The sequence below is a fragment of the Amblyraja radiata genome, chromosome 19 (genome assembly GCF_010909765.2).
Source record: "Amblyraja radiata isolate CabotCenter1 chromosome 19, sAmbRad1.1.pri, whole genome shotgun sequence".
NCBI lineage: Eukaryota > Metazoa > Chordata > Chondrichthyes > Rajiformes > Rajidae > Amblyraja > Amblyraja radiata.
The window spans coordinates 22,010,376-22,033,883 of record NC_045974.1 but is presented as its reverse complement, the minus strand read 5'-3'; the positions used below and the strand labels follow the sequence as shown (position 1 = coordinate 22,033,883).

The 23,508-nt window shown below is 49.1% G+C and overlaps 1 protein-coding gene across 8 annotated transcripts in view; it reads left to right on the top strand.

Moving 5' to 3' along the window:
• nav3 (neuron navigator 3) overlaps window positions 1–23,508 on the top strand; it is a 330,490-nt gene that overhangs the window by 100,711 nt on the left and 206,271 nt on the right. For 4 of the 8 annotated variants that reach the window (XM_033037969.1, XM_033037966.1, XM_033037970.1 and 1 more), the window contains exon 1: window positions 7,901–8,764. The exons of 2 other annotated variants lie outside the window; for them this stretch is intronic. In XM_033037969.1, the coding sequence (XP_032893860.1) occupies window positions 8,522–8,764 (243 nt within the window). In that variant the 5' untranslated portion in view covers window positions 7,901–8,521. Of the gene's footprint in view, window positions 1–7,899; window positions 8,765–23,508 lie in introns of those variants that run through there. 2 more of the 8 variants (XM_033037967.1, XM_033037965.1) reach the window with 1 other exon arrangement.

The following is a 23,508-nucleotide window of genomic DNA, read 5'->3' as shown; positions in this document are numbered from 1 at the left end:
CAGCAACTGTGGAAGGAGGGAAAGCAGAAGGGAGGAAGAGAGAGAGAGAGAAAGAGAGTTAAATATTCAGTTCAAAGTCCTGGGAGAGTAATGCCCCTGTCCCACTTAGGAAACCTGAACGGAAATCTCTGGAGACTTTGCGCCCCACCCAAGGTTTCCGTGCGGTTCCCGGAGGTTGCAGGTGGTTGCCGGAGGTTGCAGGTAGTTGAAGCAGGTAGGGAGACTGACAAAAACCTCCGGGAACCGCACGGAAACCTTGGGTGGGGCGCAAAGTCTCCAGAGGTTTCCGTTCAGGTTTCCTAAGTGCACTGAGTTACTCCAACACTTTGTAGAAATGAGTCTGATCACTTACAGTTCCTGGTGGAATAGTTTACGCCTCAGGATGATGAAGGAATGGTGATGTATTTCTAAGTCAAGAGGTTGAACGTTTTAAAGCTGAGTCTACAGAGATGAGTTAAGAGTGTTTATTGTCACATGTACTGACAACCGAACAATAAAATTCTTACTTGCTGCAGCTTAACGGGCCTGTAAACGCAATAACACACAGATAATGTATCATGTGCAAAAATGTATTAAATTAATAACCATAATCCAAAGTAACCATAGCAGTGCAGAAACTGAAGTCTGTAGTGCAACCAAGGACACAGTCTGTGGAAGTTCATAGTTGCTGAGGTTAGTGACGTGCAGTGTACAAGAGCTGGTAAGAGGCAATTATTGGGTGTATGGAACGAACTGCCAGAGGAGTTAGTACTGCAGCAATGTTTAAAAGACATTTGGATAGGTACAAGGGTAGGAAGGGTTTAGCGGGCTATAGGCAAACCACGGGCAGGTGGGACTAGCGTAGATAGGGCATCTTGGTCGGCACTATCTTTAATCTTTAATAGACCTTTATTGGATGTTATCTTGCACTAAACATTATTCGCTTTAGTCTGTATCTGCAAACTGTGGATGACTTGATTCAATCATGTATAGTCTTTCTGCTGAGTGGATAGCATTAAAAAGAAAGATTTTCTCTGTACCTTGGTACAAGTGACAATAATAAACTAAGCTAAGCAACATGGGTGAATTTGGCTGAAGGGTCAGTTTCCATGCTGTATGACTCTACGACTTTAAGGTTTTAAAAACTGATGGTCACGGTTTTCAGGCTCCTTTCACATCTTCCCGATGGTAGCAGTGAGATGAGAGAGTGGCCAGGGTGGTGTGGGGCTGATGATATTGGCTGCCATTTTGAGGCAGCTCTTCGCTGGGTGGGAGGTCAGTATCCGTGATGGCTGGGCAGAGCTCCCATTAGCCTGCTGCCTTTGGCCTCCTTGGTGGTAGAGGTAGTGGGTTTGGGAGGTGCCTAGGTAACGAGTTTGGAGCTTAGAGCTACAGCATGGAAGCAGGCCCTTCGGCCCACCGAGTCCGTGCTAACCATCGTACCCCATGCTATCCCCGTACACTAGCACTATCCAACATACAAGGGACAATTTACAATTTTACCAAAGCCAATTAACTGACAAACCTGCACGTCTTTGGAGTGTGGGAGGAAACCGGAGCACCCGGGGAAAACCCACACGGTCACAGGGAGAACGCACAAACTCAATACCGACAGCACCCGTAGTGGGGATCGAACCCACGCCACCGTGCCGCCCCAATGGCAGTACACATTACAGATGGCACACAATGGAGCCATTGGTGGAGGGAATGAATGTCAAGTCTGGTGAATAAGGTGCCACTCGGCATTAAAACAAAAACATTAAAAGTTTATGATTTTTTTAGTACTGCAAACATGGAAAATAAAACAGAAATTGCAGGGCAGGTCAACATTTCCCCATGTGTGCCCTTGATGTTTGTTTTCCTGTAGCCTGGGGAAAGAGATATCAGTTTTTTATCTGCACAGCAGGCCCACTGTGGACAATAATACACTACGCCCTTTGCTCTGTAGTCCTATCCTCTGGGCAACTGGAGAAGCTCATAAAATATCTATTGTTTTTGTCCATATTCTTCTAAACATTTTCTCCCTATGTAACTTTCCACGTATCCTTTAATGTTGTTATAGTACCTGCCCAACGTGCCCGCACCGACCAACATGCCCCATCTACACTAGTCTCACCTGCCTGCGTTTGGCCCATATCCCTCTAAATCTTTACAATCCATGTACCTATCCAAGGGTCTTTTAAATGCTGTGATAGTACCTGCCTCAACTATCTCCTCTGGCAGCTCGTTCCATACACCCACCACACAGACAGGTACATGGATAGGATAGGATAGGTTGAGAGGGATATGGGTCAAACGCAAGCAGGTGGGACTAGTATAGATGGGGCATGTTGGTCGGTGTGGGAAAGTTGGGCTGAAGGGCCTGTTTCCATGCTGTTTTGACTTGATGACTATGTGAAAACATTGCCCCTCGGGATCCTATTAAATCTTTCTCCTCTCTCCTTAAACCTATGCCCTCTTGCTCTTCGTACCCCCAACCTGGGTGAAAGACTGTGCACGCACCCTATCTGTTCTCCTCATGATTTTATACACCTCTGTAAGATTACCCTTCAACCTCCTGCGTTCCAAAGAATAAAATCCTAGCCTGCCCAACCTCGCCCGACAGCTCAGACCCTCGGGTCCTGCCAACATCCGTTGAAATAATTATCCACTCTCTTTCCAGCTTAATGGCGTATTTGCTGTAGCAGGGTGACCGATACTCAAAACTGTAAGTGGGCCCTTACCCACGCCTTGTACAACTAGCATGGTGACGAAGAGTTAAAGTGAATATCATCGCCCGCTGAGTTGCGCTTTCTGTCTGTGTCAAGGAGGGTTTCTTTTCAATAATAACGTGATGGGAATTGGACAGATCAAGGCAAGTTTATTGTCACATGTACAAGTATGGTGATGTATAGGTACAATGAAAATCTAGCCTACAGCAGCATCACAGGCACACAGCCTCAGACAGCATCAAGGACAAATTATAGATACATGATACCAAATTTTAAAAGGAAGACTAAAGCACAATTCGAACAAAACAAGTCCGGGGTAGTGCAAGAGATAGATTGCAGTAACTTGGAGACACGTAGAACTGCAGATGCTGGAATCTTGAGCAAAAGAACAAGATTCAGCAAAACAGGAGCAGGTCAGCTGCCACCCAAGGCTAAGCCTGCACTGTGGCAATACAATGATCTGTCCCTGGCTCCACCTGATGGAGTCAAAGAGCCATATAGCACAGATACAGTGTTTAAGAAGGAACTGCAGATGCTGGAAAATCAAATGTACACAAAAATGCTGGAGAAACTCAGCGGGTGCAGCAGCATCTATGGAGCGAATGAAATAGGCAACGTTTCGGGCCGAAACCCTTCTTCAGGCTGAGTTTCTCCAGCTTTATGTGTACCTAGCACAGATACAGGCCATTCAGCCCACCAATATAGAAGGCTGTGGAGGCCTAGTCAATGGATCTCCTTAAGGTGGAGTTTGAGAGATTCTTGATTAGTACGGGTGTCAGGGGTCATGGGGAGTAGGCAGGAAAATGGGGTTGCCGATGAGGTAGATGGGAGGTCTTGGGCCATTCTCTAGATGGTGATAAGATGGTTCAGTTATCTGATAAAGCTGGGAGGAAACAGTCCCTGAATCTGGAGGTGTGTGTTTTCACACTTCTGTACTTCTTGCCTGATGGGAGAGGGGAGAAGAGGGAGTGGCCGGGACTGGTCCTCGATTATGCCAGCGGCCTTGCCAAGGTATCGTGAAGTGTAGATGGAATTGATGGAAGGGAGGTTGGCTTGCATGATGATCTGGGCTGGTTGCAAGGGAAGTTGGATTAACTCACGAAAGGAAGAAAGAGGAAGAGGTCTCCATTGTAAACTTGTTCTCCAGACATTGACCTCATCTTGCTAGTGGAACTCAGCGGGTCAGCCTGCATCTGTGGAGAGAATGGACATTCTGAGGATGGGTCCTGACCAGAAACATTGTCTGTACATTCCCTCCACAGATGCTGCTGAGTTCCTTTAGCAAGACAAGGTCAATGTCTTGGGAACAAGTTTACATTGGAGACCACTTCCTCTTTCTTCCTATCGTGTGTTAATCCAACTTCCCTTACAACCAGCCACAACCAAGCAGGTGAATATTATCGTGCAAGGAAAGAGCTTTATTTGAAGAACAAAAGGGCTGCTTTGATGGTAAATTGATGGAAAGTGTCCGAGACACAAACATCTACAGGTGCTGGTTTACCAAAGCAAAACACAAAGTGCTGGAGTAACTCAGCGGGTCAGGCAGCATCTCTGGAGTCTGAAGAAGAGTCCCGACTTGAAAAGTCACCCATCCATGTCCTCCAGAGATGTCAATGGATATTTTTAAGGCGGAGATTTATAGATTTCTTAATTAGTAAGGGTGTCAAGGGTTACGAGGAGAAGGGGTTGAGAGGGAAAGACAGGTCAGCCATGATTGAATGGCGGAGCAGACTCGATGGGCCGAATGGCCTAATTCTGCTCCTATGACATTTATAAACAATGTCCCTGCCTGTGAATAATTTTTTTTTAAATCAATAGTTTATGATCTGATCATCTGCTAGCAAGGATGTGGGATAAGTGACCATAACAGGAAAGGCACATCAGGGTGCTGGATGTTTTTTTCCTATTTTCATTTTCTATTTCCATTTTTACAGTTATTTTTCTCTTTTGTGAACTGAAAACATATAATGTAATGATCACGTTGGGAGATGTACCATGTAATCAGCAAAGTGGAGGGAGGGGAGGGCAAGGTTATTAATGCAAAAGCCAGACAAAAGAGTCAAGAGTGTTTACTCCTTACATGCAGCAGATTATGAACGGGAACTATGGGATTCTTACTTGCTGCAGCTGCACTGGCACGTTAGATGCAACGACAATTAAATGCATGATAAAGTAGTCTAATTTAGAGATACAGCACAGAAACAGGCCCTGTGGTCTGTGATCAGCCCGCACACTACACAAGCACTATCCTATACACCAGGGACAATTTTAACTGAAGTCAATGAACCCACAAACCTGTACGTCTTTGGAGTGTGGGAGGAAACCGGAGCACCAAGAGAAAGTCCATGCAGTTATGCCCCTGTCCCACTTAGGAAACCTGAACGGAAACCTCTGGAGACTTTGTGCCCCACCCAAGGTTTCCGTGAGGTTCCAGGAGGTTTTTGTCAGTCTCCCTACCTGCTTCCACTACCTGAAACCTCCGGCAACCACCTGCAACCTCCGGGAACCGCACGGAAACCTTGGGTGGGGCGCAAAGTCTCCAGAGGTTTCCGTTCAGGTTTCCTAAGTGGGACAGGGGCATACAGGGGGAACGTACAAACTCAGTACAGACAGTACCTGTTGTCAGGATGGAACCCGGGTCTCTGGCAGTATGAGGCAGTAACTCTACCGCTGCGCCGCCAGACTGCTCAATTATCTATTATTCTCACTATACAAGACCACGATAGTGCAAAGACCAAAGTAGGTAGTGCACAATCTACTGTGGTTCGGTGCTGAGGAAGGATTGTGGTTAGTGGACTCAGTTTCTTTAGACAAACGGTGGTAAATCCATGGAATTCATTGCCACAGACGGCAGTGGAGGCCAAGTCATTGGATATTGGGTGGGCTGAAGAGCCTTTTTCTGCACTGTATCTCTGAAGTAAAGTCAAAACTTTCTCCCGTTCATTCCTTAATTCTATTTCATTTCCTCTTGATGGGGCAGGCAAGAAATTGGGGCTTTGAGTGTGAAACCAGATAACCTTGAAGGGATTATAATTCAGCATCAGTATCAGCTTTGTGTTCTGCAGCGGGTCCATAAATCATTTATTGTGCAGGGAGTGACATTTTTACACGCTCTGTAGAGTTAAATTCTCCAGCGCACCAGTGGCATAATTCAATTGAACAGCAACGTAGAGAGGGAGATGATTCCGAGGTTTAGGATCCCAGATTAGATTTCCTTCATTTTCCACGTGGAGTTTGGCAGGTGTTATTTCCATTTGTTCACATGGTTCTCCGTGGAACTCGCTCGCTTTGTAAGCCCGCATCACAAGAAACAAGAAACTGCAGATGCTGAAAAGGGCACAGAGTGCTGGAGGAACTCAGTGGGTCAAGCAGCATCTCTGGAGAACATGGATAGGTGATCTTTTTCGGGTTGAGACCCTCCTTCTGACTGGTGATCGGTCCCCTAAAGAAGGGTCCCGACCAGAAACGCCATCTATCCATGTTCTCATGGGATACTGCCTGACCCGCTGAGTTAGTCCAGCACTTTGTGTCCTTTGGTGTATTAATCAGCATCTGCAGTTCCTAGTCTCTGCAACTGCAGATGCTGGTTTACCAAAGAAAGACACTAAATGCTGGAGTAACTCAACAGGTCAGGCAGCATTCTCCAGCTTTAGGGAACCTCTACAAACCACCCCCCTCCCATTTTTCTTTCCTCCCCCCCTCCATCCCCTCCCCTAAACCCTGACTCACCCTTTATACATCTACCTTTCCCCTCCCCTCCCCTCCACCTCCCCCTATGCACCTGCCCCAAGCTACACAATTCACAGCACGTCAATCCTCTAGCTTCACAATTCTAAACACTCTTGTCTCACAACATGTGCGTGCCCATCTCTGGCCTTTGTCCAACCCCTCGCCTGTGTTGACTTGCGACCTGCCATGTTTTGTCCGGCACCTCCTCTCTTCCAACTAAAGTTCAAAGTGGTGATAGGATGGTTCAGTTGCCTGATAACAGCTGGGAAGAAACTGTCCCTGAATCTGGAGGTGTGCGTTTTCACACTTCTGTACTTCTTGCCCGATGGGAGAGGGGAGAAGAGGGAGTGACCGGGGTGAGACTGGTCCTTGATTAAGCTGGCGGCCTTGCCGAGGCAGCGTGAGGCGGAGGAAGTTGCCCCTCAGATTGGGTAAGGACGACAGATTCCGTCTCGCGAGAGGCATGTTTTGTTCTGAATCAGAATCCTGTTTCTTCATGGCCATCATTACTAAAACCAGCTGCGTTTCAAATTCCTGATTATTAATTGAATTAAAATTCTGTAGTTCTGGAAATCCCGTAATGGGATTTGAACTCGGGTCCCTGGTCTCTTAGCATTACCCTTGAGATTACTAACTAGGTAAATTACCACTATGCCACCATATACCTCCGACTGAGCCTTTGATGTGACAATGAATGTATTTAAACAAATACACTTGGGTCCCCCAATAACGCAATTTGATATTTTCTTTGATCTTTTCTTAATAGAACATAGAACAGTTCAGCACAGGAACAGGCTCTTCGGCCCACAATATCTGCACTGAACTTGGTGCCGTTAAACTAATCCCCTCTGCCTGCACGTGACCAGATCCCTTCCAGTCCCTGCATAACTCATCTAAAAGCCTCTTAAACGCCACTATCATATCTGCCTCCACCACCAGCTCTGGCAGCATGTTCCAGGCACCCGCCTCTACTGTTTAAAAAAAAAAAATTGTTCATTTTTTATTTTATTAGCTTCAATTTAGATTTTAACTATAGTTGGGAGAAAAGAAGAAAGAAAAAGCAAGAGAGAGGAAAAGTGGCATGTGCAAGGATAGAACCCCTAGACTACCAAAGTGATGTAGCCAAAGCGTGAGTAAGTAAAAGAAACAAGGAAGACGTAGAGAAATAAAAAGAGGCACCCGCCTCTTCTGTGTAAAATTATCTTCCTCATTTGTAAATCGTTTATCAGGCTCCCCAGCTGTCCCTGTGTAAAAAAAAAAACTTGCCCCGCACATCTCCTTTAAACATTGGCCCACTCACCTTAAAGCTTCCCCCTTTAGTCTTTGACATTTCCACCCCTGGGGAATAAAATGTCCTCACTGTCTCTTCAGTCTTTGCTAAGCTGATCTCCTTTTGGCTAGAGCTATGCGTGCTGCCTTCTTCTCCCTCCCACTTCCCTCCCTCCCGCCCTGCCTTCCCAGGAGCGATCCCTTGGCCGTGTACAAGGGACAAGATGTGCGTGGGCAGGGCCGTTCACTGACCGAGCCGTCAGGAATGAGGAATAGCCAGGCACCGAGTCGACCAACATCAGCCCAGGGGCTTTATGCTGACTGGAAACGTTTCAACATGTGCTCAGACTTCGGCTGCTGGTCGGAGAGAGTTTTAGTCTCTCCCCCGTTGCCTGCTCTGTTCTTGGGGAGTTGTGCAATGTGCTGTGGCCAGGGAGGGAGCCTCTCGGCCCTGGTGTTGTTTTGACAGTTGGAGATCCCCGCGTCGCTTGCCTGCCAGCCCTCCTCCTTCCTCCTTCCTCCCCCCTCCCTCCCCCTTGTGTTTTGCTCCAGTACAAATTGAGCTGAACAAATCCATTCAGGAAAGTGTTTTGGCGGTGCGTCCTTTGAATCGACACAGGCAGTTTCTTCCCTCTGGCAAGGAAGGTCGCTGTAGCCCGGGAGGAGAGGCTAAACTCTCCCGACGTGCAGCCGCGCTTGTGGCCGTGTATTCCGCGAGGCTGCGGCGGGGGGATTCCTTGCGGCCGCAGCTGAGATGCGAGGCTGCCCCCGCTAGGTGTTGCGAGCGCTAGGTGTTGCCCCCCCCAACCCGCCCCTGACCGCACGGTCGGACGATGCCCGGACTCCCCGTCTCGTCCCGGCTACGCTCGCCGGCCGACAGGCCAAAGCCCGTCCACACCGCCCTCTGCATCCCCCACCATGGCTCCCACCACGCCGGCGTTCCCCGCCATCACAAGCCCTCGGCAGAACTCAGGAGCATCTCCCAGGCGAGTCACCAGCTGTCTTGGAAGATGAGCAGCGACTGGGGAGTGATGCAGAGCTCCCAGGCACGGACGAGAGAGAAGGCAGACAGTAAGGTCAGTGTTGCACCTTCTAACCCCGGCCACACCTGCAGCCGCGGCTGCTTCACGCCAGGAAGCTCGCTGGACACTCTCACCACCTTGGGCTAAGTCTCCTGGTCATTTTTAGACTGACTGCTAACATCCACCTCCTGCATTTTTCAGATGTTTGTGCAGGCTGTTTTTGTTTTAAATTAAGGAATCATTCACTGATCGTACTTAGTTGCCATAAAGTCATAGTCATACAGCATGGAACCAGTGCCTTCAGCCCAACTTGCCCACGCCGACCAACATGCCCCATCTACACTAGTCCCACCTGCCTGAGTTTATCTCATATCCCTCTAAACTTATCCTATCCATGTACCTGTCCAAATGTTTTTTAAATGTCGCGGCATACCTTCCTCGACTACCTCTTCTGGCAGCTCGTTCCGTACACCCCCCCCCCCCCCCCCCCCCATTGTGTGAAATAAGTTTCCCCTCAGACTCCTATTAAATCTTTCCCCCCCCCCTCACTTTAAACATACCTCCGCAGGTTTTGATTCCCCAAGGGGCGGCACAGTGGCACAGCAGTAGAGTTGTTGCCGTACAGCGCCAGAGACCTGATTTCGATCCTGTCTACGGATGCTGTCTATACGGAGTTTGCACCTTGTGGCCGCGTGGGTTTCCTCCAGGTGTTGCGGTTTCATCCCACAATCCAAAGACGTGCTGGTTTGTGGGATAGTTGGCTTTGGTAAAATTGTAAATTGTTCCTAGTGTGTAGGATAGAACTAGCGTGCGTGGGTAATCGCGGGTCGGAACGGACTTGGTGTGTCTTCCGTACTGCATCTCTGAAACTAAAACTAAACTAAAAATACTCTGGGTAGAAGATTCTGTGCATTCACCCTATCCATTCCTCTCATGACTTTGTACACCTCTATAAAATCATCCCTCATCCTCCTGCCCTCCAAGGAATGAAGTCCTAGCCTGCTCAACCTCTCCCTACAGCTCAGGTCTTCCAGTCCTGGCTACATCCTCTAATGGGCGATTTTTTGGGCAACTACAGGCGACTGCCGTAAAATTTTCAACATGTTGAAAGTTTTTCGGCGACAGTGGCGACAATTCTTGCTGTCGTAGATTGACGTAGGTGCTGTCGTAGGTTGTCGCCAGGTGCCGTAGGTGAATTAGATTAAAACTAGTCCCTGGTAGTCGCCTAAAGACACGCCTAAGTGGGATCAGCCACGGAGGATAATCAATGTCACAGAGCAGTAAATCCTCCCCTTGTCCCACCATCCGACAAGGTCTTGGGTGATCATTTACCTTTCACCTCATCCCCGGCATGATCAATCAACAAAAGCTGATGTCAATAGCGTCACTTGAAGCAGATAGGGCAGGTCGGACCCACAACTAACCCAGCGCAACACTGGGATGAGCCAAGAAGGGGTAGCTCACACAAGGGCCCAAGGGAATGTAGACACAAGGAACTGCAGATGCTGGTTTACCAAAAAACGCTCCTCCCACGCCTGTTCGCTCTCCTGGTGTGGGGAATGGACTGGAACATGAAGCTGAGGCCAAATGCTGACCTGTTACAAAGCAGGTTTGTAGATTAGTTTGTTTAGTTTAGTTTAGAGATACAGCACGGAAACAGGCTCTTCGGCCCACCGAGTTCACGCCGACCAGTGATCCCCGCACACCAACACTATCCTACACGCACCAGGGACAATCAACAATTTTCCGAGCCAATGAAGCTAGAAACCTGTACGTCTTTGGAGTGTGGGAAGAAACCGGAGCACCCGGAGAAAACCAACGTGGTCACAGGGAGAAGGTACAAACTCCGTACAGTCAGCACCCGTAGTCAGGATCGAACTCGTGCCCCTGGCACCGTGAGGCAGCAACTCTACCGCTGGGTCATGTGCTGCCCTTGTGGTCTCTGTAAGTTGTAAATCGTCCCTAGTGTGTAGGAGAGTGCTCGTGTACTGGGTGATCGCTGGTCGGCACGGACTCGGTGGGCTGAAGGGCCTGTTTCCGCACTGTATCTCGAAACCCTACAGTGGGAAGGAAACTGTTTTTGAATCTGTTGGTGTGAGCTGTTGTAACTTCTTGCCGACAGGAGAAGGGAGATGAGGGAGTGAGAGGGGAGTGGGTAGGAGAGCCAGACGGAGCTGGAGCGTTGAGAATATCGCTCGCTCACTCGGTGAGTCAGTGAGGTGGATGGCTGCCCCTCTCCCCCTGCCCCTCTCCCCCTGCCCCTCTCCCTCTCCCCCTCTCCCTCTCCCCCTGCCCCTCTCCCCCTCTCCCCCTGCCCCTCTCCCTCTCCCCCTGCCCCTCTCCCCCTGCCCCTCTCCCTCTCCCCCTCTCCCTCTCCCCCTGCCCCTCTCCCCCTGCTCCTCTCCCCCTGCCCCTCTCCCCCTCTCCTCTCCTCCCCTGCCCCTCTCCCCCTGCCCCTCTCCCCCTGCTCCTCTCCCCCTGCCCCTCTCCCTCTCATCCCCCTGCCCCTCTCCCTCTCCCCCTGCCCCTCTCCCCTGCCCCTCTCCCTCTCCCCCTGCTCCTCTCCCCCTGCCCCTCTCCCCCTCTCCCTCTCCCCCTGCTCCTCTCCCCCTCTCCCCCTGCTCCTCTCCCCCTCTCCCCCTGCCCCTCTCCCTCATCCCCCTGCCCCTCTCCCCCTCTCCCCCTGCCCCTCTCCCTCTCCCCCTGCCCCTCTCCCCCTCTCCCTCTCCCCCTGCCCCTCTCCCCCTGCCCCTCTCCCCCTCTCCCTCTCCCCCTGCCCCTCTCCCCCTGCCCCTCTCCCCCTCTCCCTCTCCCCCTGCCCCTCTCCCCCTGCCCCTCTCCCCCTGCCCCTCTCCCCCTCTCCCTCTCCCCCTGCCCCTCTCCCCCTCTCCCCCTGCTCCACTCCCCCTCTCCCCCTCTCCCCCTGCCCCTCTCCCCCTTCCCCTCTCCCCCTGCCCCTCGTCCCCCTCTCTCCCTCCTCCCCCGGCCCCTCTCCCCCTCTGCCCTCTCCCCCGGCCCCTCTCCCCCTGCCACGCTCACGCCGGCCGCTCTCTCCCCCTCTCCTCTCCCCCTGCCCCTCTTCACCCCTGCCCCTGCTCCTACTCCCCCCCTCCTCGCTCTCTCCCCTGCCCCTCTCACCCCCATGCACCGCATCCTCTCCCCCTCTCTTCTCCCCCTGGCCCACTCTCACCCCTCGCCCCGCTCCTACCCACTGCCCCTCTCCCCCCTGCCCCTCTCCCCCCTGCCCCTCTCCCCCTGCCCCTCCCCCCCTGCCCCCTCCCTCTACCCCTCTCCCCCTGCCCCTCTCCCCCTGCTCCTCTCCCCCTGCTCCTCTCCCCCTGCCCCTGTGCTGGGGATCGGACTGGAAAGTGCAGCTGAGGCCAATCGCTGACCTTGGTGAATGTTGGGGCAATCTTTGAGGTATTGGTTGTCAGTCCCCTGTTCCTACTTCTTGTGTTTAATAGATGCTGTGTAAATTCATGGAGTTACTGCATTGAAAATCAGCAGATGTAGTTCAGCTAAATGTGCTGATTAATGCCTCTGCTATTGCACCTGATTACATTATCGCCCTCACTTCTGGTGGATCCTTCAAAGAGATTTGTTTCTACTTTGATGTGTAACGCTCACTCACTCACACTCACGCACTTTTTGCTCTCCCACACACACTCTCACACACAAGTACACACATACACATTCTCACACTCGCAAGGATTCACTCACATTCTCTATCTCTCTCACACACCTTCTCTCGCACAGCCTCTCACACACACCCTCTCTCTTACACACCCTCTCGCACACACCCTCTCGCACACACCCTCTCGCACACCCTCTCACACACACCCTCTCGCACACCCCTCGCACACCCTCTCGCACACCCTCTCACACACACCCTCTCGCACACCTCTCGCACACCCTCTTGCACACACCCTCGCACACACCCTCTCGCACACCCTCTCACACACACCCTCTCGCACACCCTCTTGCACACACCCTCGCACACACCCTCTCGCTCACTCACTCACTCACTCACTCACTCACTCACTCACTCACTCACTCACTCACTCACTCACTCACTCACTCACGCGCACACGGCCACGTTTTACAAGCTGATTTACATTGGAATTCTTGTAGTGGCGGCTGGCATCCTGATTGTAGCGTGCAATACTTTTGTAAAGTTGCTGTGGGGAGTTGTTGCACCTTGATGACCAGCCCTGCCGCTTTATTACTGAGAGCACCAGCTGTCAGCAGCATGTTAATCTGTTTTCTATTAAAGATTGTCTAACAGATGCTCTTCCTGAAAATGTGGCTCAGATCCGAAATCTAATGTGCCAGTTTTTCTCCTCGACCTGCGGGAGACCTGTTTCTGTTTGAACGATGGAGGGATGGGATCTAAACTACACAGAGGCAACGTTTGCCCAAAATCTCCCGACTCTTATTTTCTATTTAACCCTTGCGGTGACGACTTTTAGACTCCAGTCACAGGGAACTCTGCTGTCCACAATGGATTGAGATGCACACACTGACCTTCAACACTGTGGAGTGGCACGGCGGTAGAACCGCTGCCTCACAGCGCCAAAGATTCGGGTTCGATCCTGACAGGTGCTGTCTGCGTGGAGTTTGCACGTTCTCCCCGTGACCACGTGTGTTTTCTCCGTGTGCTCCGGTTTCCTCCAGCACTACAAAGACGTGCAGCTTTGTACGTGCGTCAATTGGCGTCTGTAAGTTGTAAATTGTCCCTAATGTTTAGGATAGATGCAAGTGTCTGGAGCAGTCGCTGGTCAGCGTGGACTCGATGGTCCAAAGGGTCTGTTTCTGCGCTGTATCTCGAATCTAAACTATCAATGATAAATGAGGCAAATTAGCAACAACCCGTCACCTGAAAGACTTTGCCCGCCTCTGGTCCATCAACCGGAGGGTCGTTAACCCCCAATCCTACATTTTCGTTACCACTAATTTAATCTTATTGCTGGGAAGGAACGTAATTATCTCCAAAGTGTTGCCATTATACACAGTGAAGGAAATGTAATGGCAATCTAACAAGCAACACAGAGACCTTGCTAGCCTTGGGTTGTGTTGCAATAGAAAGTGGCAAAGCAATGAATATGATTTGTTTCAGATGAACACTTTCTGCTTTTATAAGAGATGGTTTTATTGGTGGAGGCGTGTGTTACTCTCACCACCATTGGTATGGTGCAGGGTTACCTGTGGGCATCGACTTAAGGCAAGGACTGATTGATACAGCATGGAAACAGGCCCTTCAGCCCATCAAACTCTGCAGACCAGCGATCACCCGGTTCACAGTAGTTCCATGTCATCCACTCCCAACACACCAGGGGGTAATTTACAGAGGCTTAATAAACCTACAAACACGCACGCCTTTGGGATGTGGGAGGAAACCGGAGCACCTGGAGGGAACCCACGAGGTCATAGTTAAACAACACGAAACAGGCCCTTCGGCCGAACTTGCCCATGCTAACCAGGATGCCCTACCTACTCTAGTCCCACCTGCCTGCATTTGGCCCATATCCCTCTAGACCAAGGGTTCCCAACCTGAGGTAAATTTTCCATCAGGGGGGTAAATTTTGCCTACCTAGTGGGTAAATTTGTTGATTCTGGATTTGTACATATTTTTACTCATTGACTGACTGTGTTTGGTTCTGGTATACTGCTATCTGTTCATCATTAGTTGTTCATAAATCAACTTTGTTATGTGCTATTAAAGTTGCCTGGGGTAAACGGGACAAGAAATGTTGGGAACCCCTGCTCTTGACCTTCCCTGTCCATGAATAATAGGCAGAACGTGCAAACAGCACCCGATGGTAGAATCGAACGTGGATCTCTGGTGATGTGGGGCAGCAGCTCTACTAACTGTGCCGCCTGCTTTTAGTCGAGTGGAATATTGTTATCGTGATAGTAAGGCAATATGCAGCAGTGCGGTAGGAGTGCTTGACAGAGTTTGTGATGCATCTGTTACCAACTAGAAACTGGTCATGACTTCCCATCCACCTCATTGGAGACCGTTGAACTATTTTTAATTGGACTTTATCGGACGTTATCTTGCACTGAATGTTGAACACTTTATCCTGTATCTGTGAAGTGTGGACAGCTCGATCGTACTTATATATAGTCTTTTCCGCTGACTGGATGAATTGAATTGAATCCTTTATTTGTCATTCAGACCTTTCGGTCTGAACGAAATGCTGTTGCCTGCAGCCATACATGTAATAATAACAAAACACAATAAACACAAATTAACATCCACCACAGTGAGTTCACCAAACACCTCCTCACTGTGATGGAGGCAAAAGTCTTAGAGTTACTGTCTCTTCCCTCCTCTTCTCCCTCTGCGCCGAGGCGATACCCCACCGGGCGATGGCATCAGTCCCGCGGTTCAAGCTCCGCGGCCCGGGGGTGGTCGAAGCTGCCCGCAGCTGTTGCAACGGGTGCTCCGGAAAACAGGCACCAGCCTGTGACCTGCGAGCTCCCGACATTGTCCTCCACTGGCCCGCGGCCGAGCCCCGGATCCAGGTCGCCGCCGCCAGAACGCCGCCTCAGCCGCCGTAGCACAGTCTCCGCCCCGCACCGGGCCGCCCCCACGGGAGCGTCTCAGCCCCGCACCGGGCTGCCCCCACGGGAGCACCTTCCAGCCGGGATAACACACAAACAAAAGCTGTACATCGGTACACGTGATAATAACAAACTAAACAATAATGATCTAAAGCAAGCAATGGATTTTCAAGTCTCATTCACAACCTGAGTTGTTCTGCATCTTTTGAATTTGAACACACAATTTTCTGCCCTTAATGAAGCTTTTGATCAGATAAATCAGGAAATAAACTAAACTAAACTAAACTAAACTAATGGCAGCACGGTAGTGCAGGGGCAGAGTTGCAGCCTTACAGTGCCCAGAGACCCGGCTTCTATCCTGCTATTGGTGCTGTGTGTACGGAGTTTGTGCATTCTTCCTGTGACCACGTGGGTTTTCCCCGGGTGCTCCGGTTTCCTCCCACATCCCAAAGACGTGCAAGTTTGTGGGTTAATTGGCTCTGGTAAAGATTGTAAGTTGTCCCAGGTGCATAGGATAGCGCTAGTGTACGGGGTAATTGCTGGTCGGCACGGACTCGGTGGGCCAAAGGGTCTAAACCCGACACCCAGGCTGGTCTGACTGCACCTCCCAAACACACTACCTCACCCACCAAGGAGGACAAAGGCAGCATCTCTAAACTAAATTGAATTAAACCAAACTACACTAAACTAAACTAAAATGTTGCAATGAGAAAATAAGTAACTTTCATCCCAGTTATCGTGCATTCGGAACATGTGAAGGCAGCTTTGCAGTGTGAGACTGCACCTGGAATTGGAATTGTGGCGGCAAGTTTGCATTTGGTTATGTGCTGGCCTTCTGTTTCTCATTGTGAGGTGATTTGAAGGGAGCAACATCTAAGAGCCCACAGTAAAGGATTGGCAGGGACCAGGGTGCAGATAACTGATATCCCAGAGAGGAAAGCAAAACCTTTGAATAATCTCACGAAACAAGGAGCTGGGTGACTAATGGTTGGGTTCATTGAAATGTATCGGCCTGTCTGAAACGAGAGATAATTTCTGCTCAGACTGATGATGGAGTGGTCATTTCTTCATGCTTGCTTTTACGGCTGCAACACAAATTGAGAATCAGTTCAAGGGAACTTTCATTCCCAAATTTTAATGAAGTTCATCTTAATCAAAGGCTAAACGGATTTCAAAAACACTAAGTGCTGGAGTAACTCAGCAGATCAGGCTGCATCCCTGGAGAACATGGATAGGTGGCGTTTCATTCTCCAGAAATGCTGCCTTTTCCCCAGGGTGGAAATGATCAAAGACTAGAGGGCATCGCTTTAAGATGAGAGGGGCGAAGTTTAAAGGGGATGTGTGGGGTGACTTTTTGAAACAGAGGGTGATGAGTGCCTGGAACACACTGCCAGTGCTGGTGATGGAGGCAGATATATTAGTGGCATTTAACAGACTTTGGATAGGTACATGAATATGCGGGGATGGAAGGATATGGATTATGCGCAGTAGATATGAGATGGATCCGCCATCATGTTCAGCACTGGCATGATGGGCTGAAGGGCTGTTTTTGTGCTGTTCTAGGTTCATGTTCATGAGTCATAGGAGTAGAATTAGGCCATTCAGCCCATCATGTCTACCCCACCATTCAATCCTAATGGATCTATCTTTCCCTCTCAACCCCATTCTCCAACCTTTGCCACCCTTACTAATCAAGAGCCTGTCAATCTATGCGTTAAAAATCCCTAATGACGGACTCCACTGCCGTCTGTAGCAATGAATTCCACAGATTCACCACCCTCTGGCTAAAGAAAATCCTCCTCATCTCCTTTCTAAAGGTGCATCCTTTTATTCTGAGGCTGTGCCCTCTGGTCCTAGATTCTCCCACCAGTGGAAATATCCTCTCCACATCCACACTATCCAGGTCTTTCACTAATTGGTACGTTTCAGTGAGGTCCCCTCATTCCTCTAAACTCCCTGCGAGTACAGGGCCAGTGCCTTCAAATGCTCATTATATCGCACTCGGACCATTCTCGTAAACCTCCTCTGGACTATATTCTATGTTCTGACGAGTCTGAAGAAGGGTCTCAACCCCAAAACGTCAGACGTTCCTTCTCTCCAGAGAAGCTGCCTGTCCCGCTGAGTTACACCAGTATTTTGTGTCAATCTTCGGTTTAAACCAGCATCTGCAGTTTCTTGTTATACCATACGATAGGATAGAACTTTTATTTATCCCAGGAGGAAAATTGATCTGACAACAGTCATAAAAACACAAAGACACCAAATGCATGAAACATGAAAGTGACGAGTGGAAAGGATTGGGGATTCTGCAAAGATTGGGGGGGGGGGGGGGGGGGGGGTCAGTCTCGGTCTCTGTCTACCCCACAACAAAAGGGGGAGGAGTTGTACACTTTAATAGCCAAAGAGAAGACAGATCTCCTGTGGTACACAAAATTGCTGGAGGAACTCAGCGGGTGCAGCAGCATCTATGGAGCGAAGGAAGTAGGCGACGTTTCGGGCCGAAACCCTTCTTCAGACCTCCTGATCTCCTGTGGTGTTCTGTCCTGCAATTTGGTGGAACCAGTCTGTTGCTGAAGGTACTCCTCCTCAGGTTCTTTCTGCATCTGCAGTTTCTTGAACACATTCTATGTTCTATGAAAAAGGGAATTACAAGGCTCGCAAGGGGAACAGCCTAGCAGTCACAAGAAGTTAGGCCGCACAAGTAGGGAAGAGCTCTGGTACAGCGGGAATGTTTGATGTGTGGGATGAATGAATGGCAAAACCGGGGCAGGTTTGCAGAAAGGAGGGGATGTGTTGCAACTCAGTTATTACCTGTGCAACATACAGCAAGAAATACAAGGACAAGTATGCACCGGTTATTTGCTGAATGAATGAATGTGGTCGTGAATGAATTAGCAGAGTATGAATGCGTGGCATTTCCACATAACCTATCATTATCATCATCAAGCAAAATACAAAGTGCTGGAGGAACTCAGCACGTCAGGCAGCATCTGGGGAGGGAATGGTCAGACGATGTTTTGGGTCGGGTCCCTTTTCCAGACTGAGGAGTCTGAAGAAGGATCCCTACCCAAAACGTCCTCTATCCTTTCCCTCCCCAGCCGCTGCCTGACCTGGCCGCAATTAGTTTAGCTTAGTTTTAGTTTAGAGATACAGTGTGGAAACAAGCCCATCGAGTCCGCACCAACCAGCACTCATCGTACACTAGTTCTATCCTGCACACTAGGGGGAATTTACAGAAGCCAACTAAGCCCCTGTCCCACTGTACGAGGTAATTCATGAGTTCTCCCGAGTTCTCCCCTGATTCGAACTCGGAGAATGTCCGTAGCGGGTCTGTAGGAGTTCGTTGATGCCTCGTAGCGGCTCGTAATGCTAACGGTAGGTACTCGGGACATCCGGTAAACTCGCGACATTTTTTCATCCCTGTAAAAAATGTCCACGAGTAAAGAAATACTCGTGATGAAAAAAATGGTTACTTTTTATACCTGCCATTAGCGTTACGAGCCGCTACGAGACATCCACGATCTCCTACGCACCCGCTACGGACATTCTCCGAGTTCGAATCAGGTGAAAACTCGGGAGAACTTGTGAATTACCTCGTACAGCCGTCTAACCTTCAAACCTGTACGTCTTTGGAGTGTAGGAGGGAAGCAGAGCACCCAGAGAACGAACAAACTCTGTTCAGGCAGCAGCCAAAGTCAATATCGAACCTCTGGCGCTGCCTGTGAAGCAACAACTCTACTACTGTGCCACCGTACACGATGTTTTGCTCAACGTTCCAGCTTCTGCAGTTTCCCTGAAAAATGCCGAGAAGCAAACAGAACAAGGAGCTGACACTTTGCAACAGCTGGTCCTCGGAAACGTTGTGTTTTTACTGGTTCTTGCGGTTTGTTAATCTTGGCACGGTGCACGGCTCTTCAATGGAGTGCTGGAAAGTGTACGTTTTATGTTCCTTCTCTGGTCAATTGTCAACACTTTGAAGTGCCCTTTTTTTGGATAGGAATGTGAAACAATAACAAATAACTGTACTTAGTGGCTAAAAATGGCCCTGGCTTCTTTGTGAGCCCTTCCCTGTTTGTGAGCCCTTCCCAACACAGCTTCCTCCCAACAACCATCAGGCTCTTGAACACGGTTTAACATTAACCTCAACTAGGGAACCATGGACTGCCTTGGATCGCACTCCGAACCTCAGGTTTTTTTTGCACTAGTATTGGGGTCATTCAATGATTGAGTTTTAGTTTATTATGTATTATCCACATGTATTGTGTTTACAGGCCTGTTGTGCTGCCGCAAGGGTTATGGGCCAAACGTGGGCAGGTGAGATTAGTGCAGATGGGACATGTTTGTCGGTGTGGGCAAGTTAGGCCGAAGAGCCTGTTTCCAAGCAAGAATGTTATTGGTGTTGGTACATATGACAATTGTCAGCGCTTTCAAGTGCCCTTTTTGGATGTGAAATGTGAAATAATACATATGAAGGGCGGCATGGTGGTGCAGCGGTAGAGTTGCTGCCTCACAGCGCCGGAGACCCGGGTTCGATCCTGACTACGGGTGCTGTATGTATAGAGTTTGTATGTTCTCCCTGTGACCACGTGGGTTTTCTCCGGGTGCTCCAGTTTCCTCCCACATCCCAGAAACGGGCAGGTTTGTGGGTTATTTGGCTTCTACAAATAGAAAATTGTCCCTAGTGTGTAGGATAGTTCTCGTGTACCGGGTGATCACTGGTTGGCACGTACTCGTTGGGCCGAAGGGCCTGTTTCTGTACTGTATCTCTAAAGTCTAAAGACAAGTAAGCACAGGACGTGCTGACAATTTGAACACAATGTTCTATCCTTTTCATTCTCTCTCGTGTATTCAATTCCTTTACAAAACACAAAGTACTGGAGGAACACAGCAGGTCAGGCAGTATCTGTGGAGGGAAATGCACAGATGACTTTTTTGGTTGGGACCCTTCTTCTGACTAATGAAGGATCCCGACTGAATGCTTTCTGTCCATTATCTGAACAGATGCTTTCTGCCCTGCTGAGATATATAACACAGAATCAGGCCTTTCGGCCCAACGTGTCCTTGCCGACCAAAATGCACCGTACAAAGTAGTCCCATTTGCCTGCGATAGGCCCACCTCCCTCTATACCTCCCCTATCTGCAGTTCCTAGAGTCTCCAATTCTCCGTAATCACCAGCATTGCTCCAGATTCAGGGACAGTTTCTTCCCAGCTGTTATCAGGCAACTGAACAGTCCTATCAACAGCCCTGATCTCCCATCTACCCCTTTGGAGACCCTCGGACTATCTTTAATCGGACTTTATCTTGCACTAAACGTTATTGCCTTTATCCTGCACCTGTTCACTGTGGACAGCTTGAATGCAATCGTGTGTAGTCTTTCCGCTGACTGGATAGGACACAATAAAAACCTTTTCACTGTACCTCGGTACATATGAAAATAATTATGTTAACTGAACTTAACTTAACTTAACTCAACTTAACATCTAAACGCAATCTCTGCTCTCCTCTGATTCTGATCTCTGGATTCTCGCTGATGTTGGCTGCCCTGTGTTCAGCTGCCAAGCCCCTAAGCTCAGGAATTTCCTCCCGTAAACTCTCAGCCTTCCTCTCCTCCTTTAAGATGTTTATTAAAATATTGTAACTCTTTGACCGAGCTTTTGAACATCTGCTGTTATTTCTCTGCGAGTGGCTCGGTGTCAAGTTTTGATAGCGTTACTGTGTAGAATCTGGGGATATTTTATGCTGTTTAAATGAACCATAAAGAGAGGTTGCCGTTAACCATTAACCCCTCGCTGACTATTCCATGCAATGAAGACCATGTCAGCCAGTTGAGTCTGTGCTGGCTGAATGAGTAGTTTAATTTAGTTTTAGATATACAGTACGGAAACAGGCCCTTCGGCCCACCGAGTCCACGCTAACCAGCGATCATCCATGATGGGTGTAATCCGATCCCCTGTTACATTCCTTGTAACCTATTCTCCCCACATTCCTAACATGTCTCCCCATATTCTCCCATTCACCTACACAATTACAATGACCAATTTACCTTCCAGCCTGATGTAGACACAAGGAACTGCAGATGCTGGTTTACAACAAAAAAAAAGACACAAAGTGCTGGAGTAACTCAGCAGGTCAGGCAGCAGCGTGGATAAGTGTTCTTTCTTCCCATCCCCCCTCCCTCCTTGCCCCTGTCCTCCACCCTAGTCGTGATACCAGTTCCACAGTTCTCCACATTGTTTCTCTTGAGATCACACCTTCCCCAGCCAACAATGGACCTACCAGGCATTACCTTGCCCAAGGTCATTTGTGGCCGGCCCTGATTGATCCTGGTCTTTTCACGTCTCCAACTCTTCTCCTTCCCACTCTACTTTCAGTGTGAAGAAGGGTCCCGACCTGAAACGTCATCTATCCATTTTCTCCAGAGATGCTGCCTGACACCGCGAGTTACTCCAGCACTTTGTGTCTATCTTAAGTGTAATTTAAGTCTGATGAAGGGTCCCGACCCAAGACACCACCTATCCACGTCCTCCAGTGATGTTGGCTGAGCCGCTGAGTTACTCCAGCACTTTGTGTCCTTGTTTACCTTCCAGTCCAATTGTCTCAAGGAAACCGGGCCATCCGGAGAAAACCCACACGGACATACTAGGGAGAACGTACAAACTCCACGCAGACAGCACATAATTTATAGGGTTTGCAACTGAGGGATGGTTGACAACTAGATATCTAACTGGAATGTTAGTAGGTCAAAGGAAGACCACAAAGTTATGCCTGTAATTGGGTTTATATAATCAGCATTCCTATGAGTGAAATGCCTTTTAATGGGTTCTTAGCTGTTTTACTAGCGTCATTTAATTTCAGATTGGATGTAATTAAATTTAATTTCACAGTTTCGGTGGTAGAATCTGAATTAATTGGTCCAGAAAATATATCATGGTGAATTTGAGTTTGAGTCTAGTTTATTGTCACGTGTACCAAGGTACAGTGAAAAGCTTCTGTTGCGCGCTGTCTAGTCAGCGAAAAGACTATACATGATTACAATCAATCCATCCACAGAGTACAGATACAAGGTGAAGGGAATAATGTGAATAAAGTTTTGTGCATGCTAAAGTCCACTAAGGTCCGATCGGGGATAATCCGAGGAACTCCAACGAGGTCATGTAATGAGCATAATTTACTTGCAACTATCATCCACATACTGCTTTGCCCTGGGGAGAAATCCTCTGCTTTGGTTCAGAAAGGTTGCTGTAGTTTCTGATTTTAAAGTCTGGAGATACAGCACGGAAACAGGCTCTTCATCCCATCGTGTTCATGCCGACCGTTGATCACCCGTTCACACTAGTTCTAAGTTATCCCGTATTGTAATAAAAAGGAACTGCAGATGCTGGTTTATACCAAAGATGCCCTTCAGCCCAACTCGTCCATGCTGACCAAGACGCCCCACCCAAGCAAGACCCATTTGCCTGCACCTGGCCCATAACCTACCTAAACCTTAGGTAGACACAAAGTGCTGGAGTAACTCAGCGGGCCAATCAGCATCCCTGGAGAACATGGCAAGGTACTGTTTCGGGTCTGGGCTGAAGACGAGTCCAGACCTGAAATATCACCGATCCATGTTCTCCAGATATGTTGCCTGACCCGCTGTGTTATTCCAGAATGTTGTGTCTCCCTATGTCATCCTAATTCCTCATCCACTCCCTACACACTAGAGGCCACGTACAGAAGCCAATTAACCGACAAACCCACACGTCTTTGAGATGTGAGGGGGAAACCGGTGCACCTGGAGGAAACCCAAGCTGTCACAGTGAGAACGTGCAAACTCCACGCAGACAGCACCTGAGGTCAGGCTTGAACTCGGCTCTCTGGCACGGTGAGGCAGCAGCTCCACCAGCTGTGCCACTGTGTATTCTTTGAATAGATTGTTTACAGAATAAGGTGTGCAGGATCCTGAGTATTTAGATAAGTTAACAGAAGGAGGCTATTGGAATTAGTAGATAGCTGCAGGACTAGGAATGCAGGTTTAAAATTTGGTGCAAAATTTGCAAGAGGGGATAAAAATGTATCACCTTTCCAATGGTATTCATAAATTTATAAGTCATAGGACCAGAATTAGACCATTTGACCCATTGAGTCTACTCTGCCATTCAATCATGGCTGATCTATCTTTCCCTCTCAACCCCATTCTCCTGCCTTCTCCCCGTAACCTTTGAACCCTTGCTAATCAAGCACCTGTTC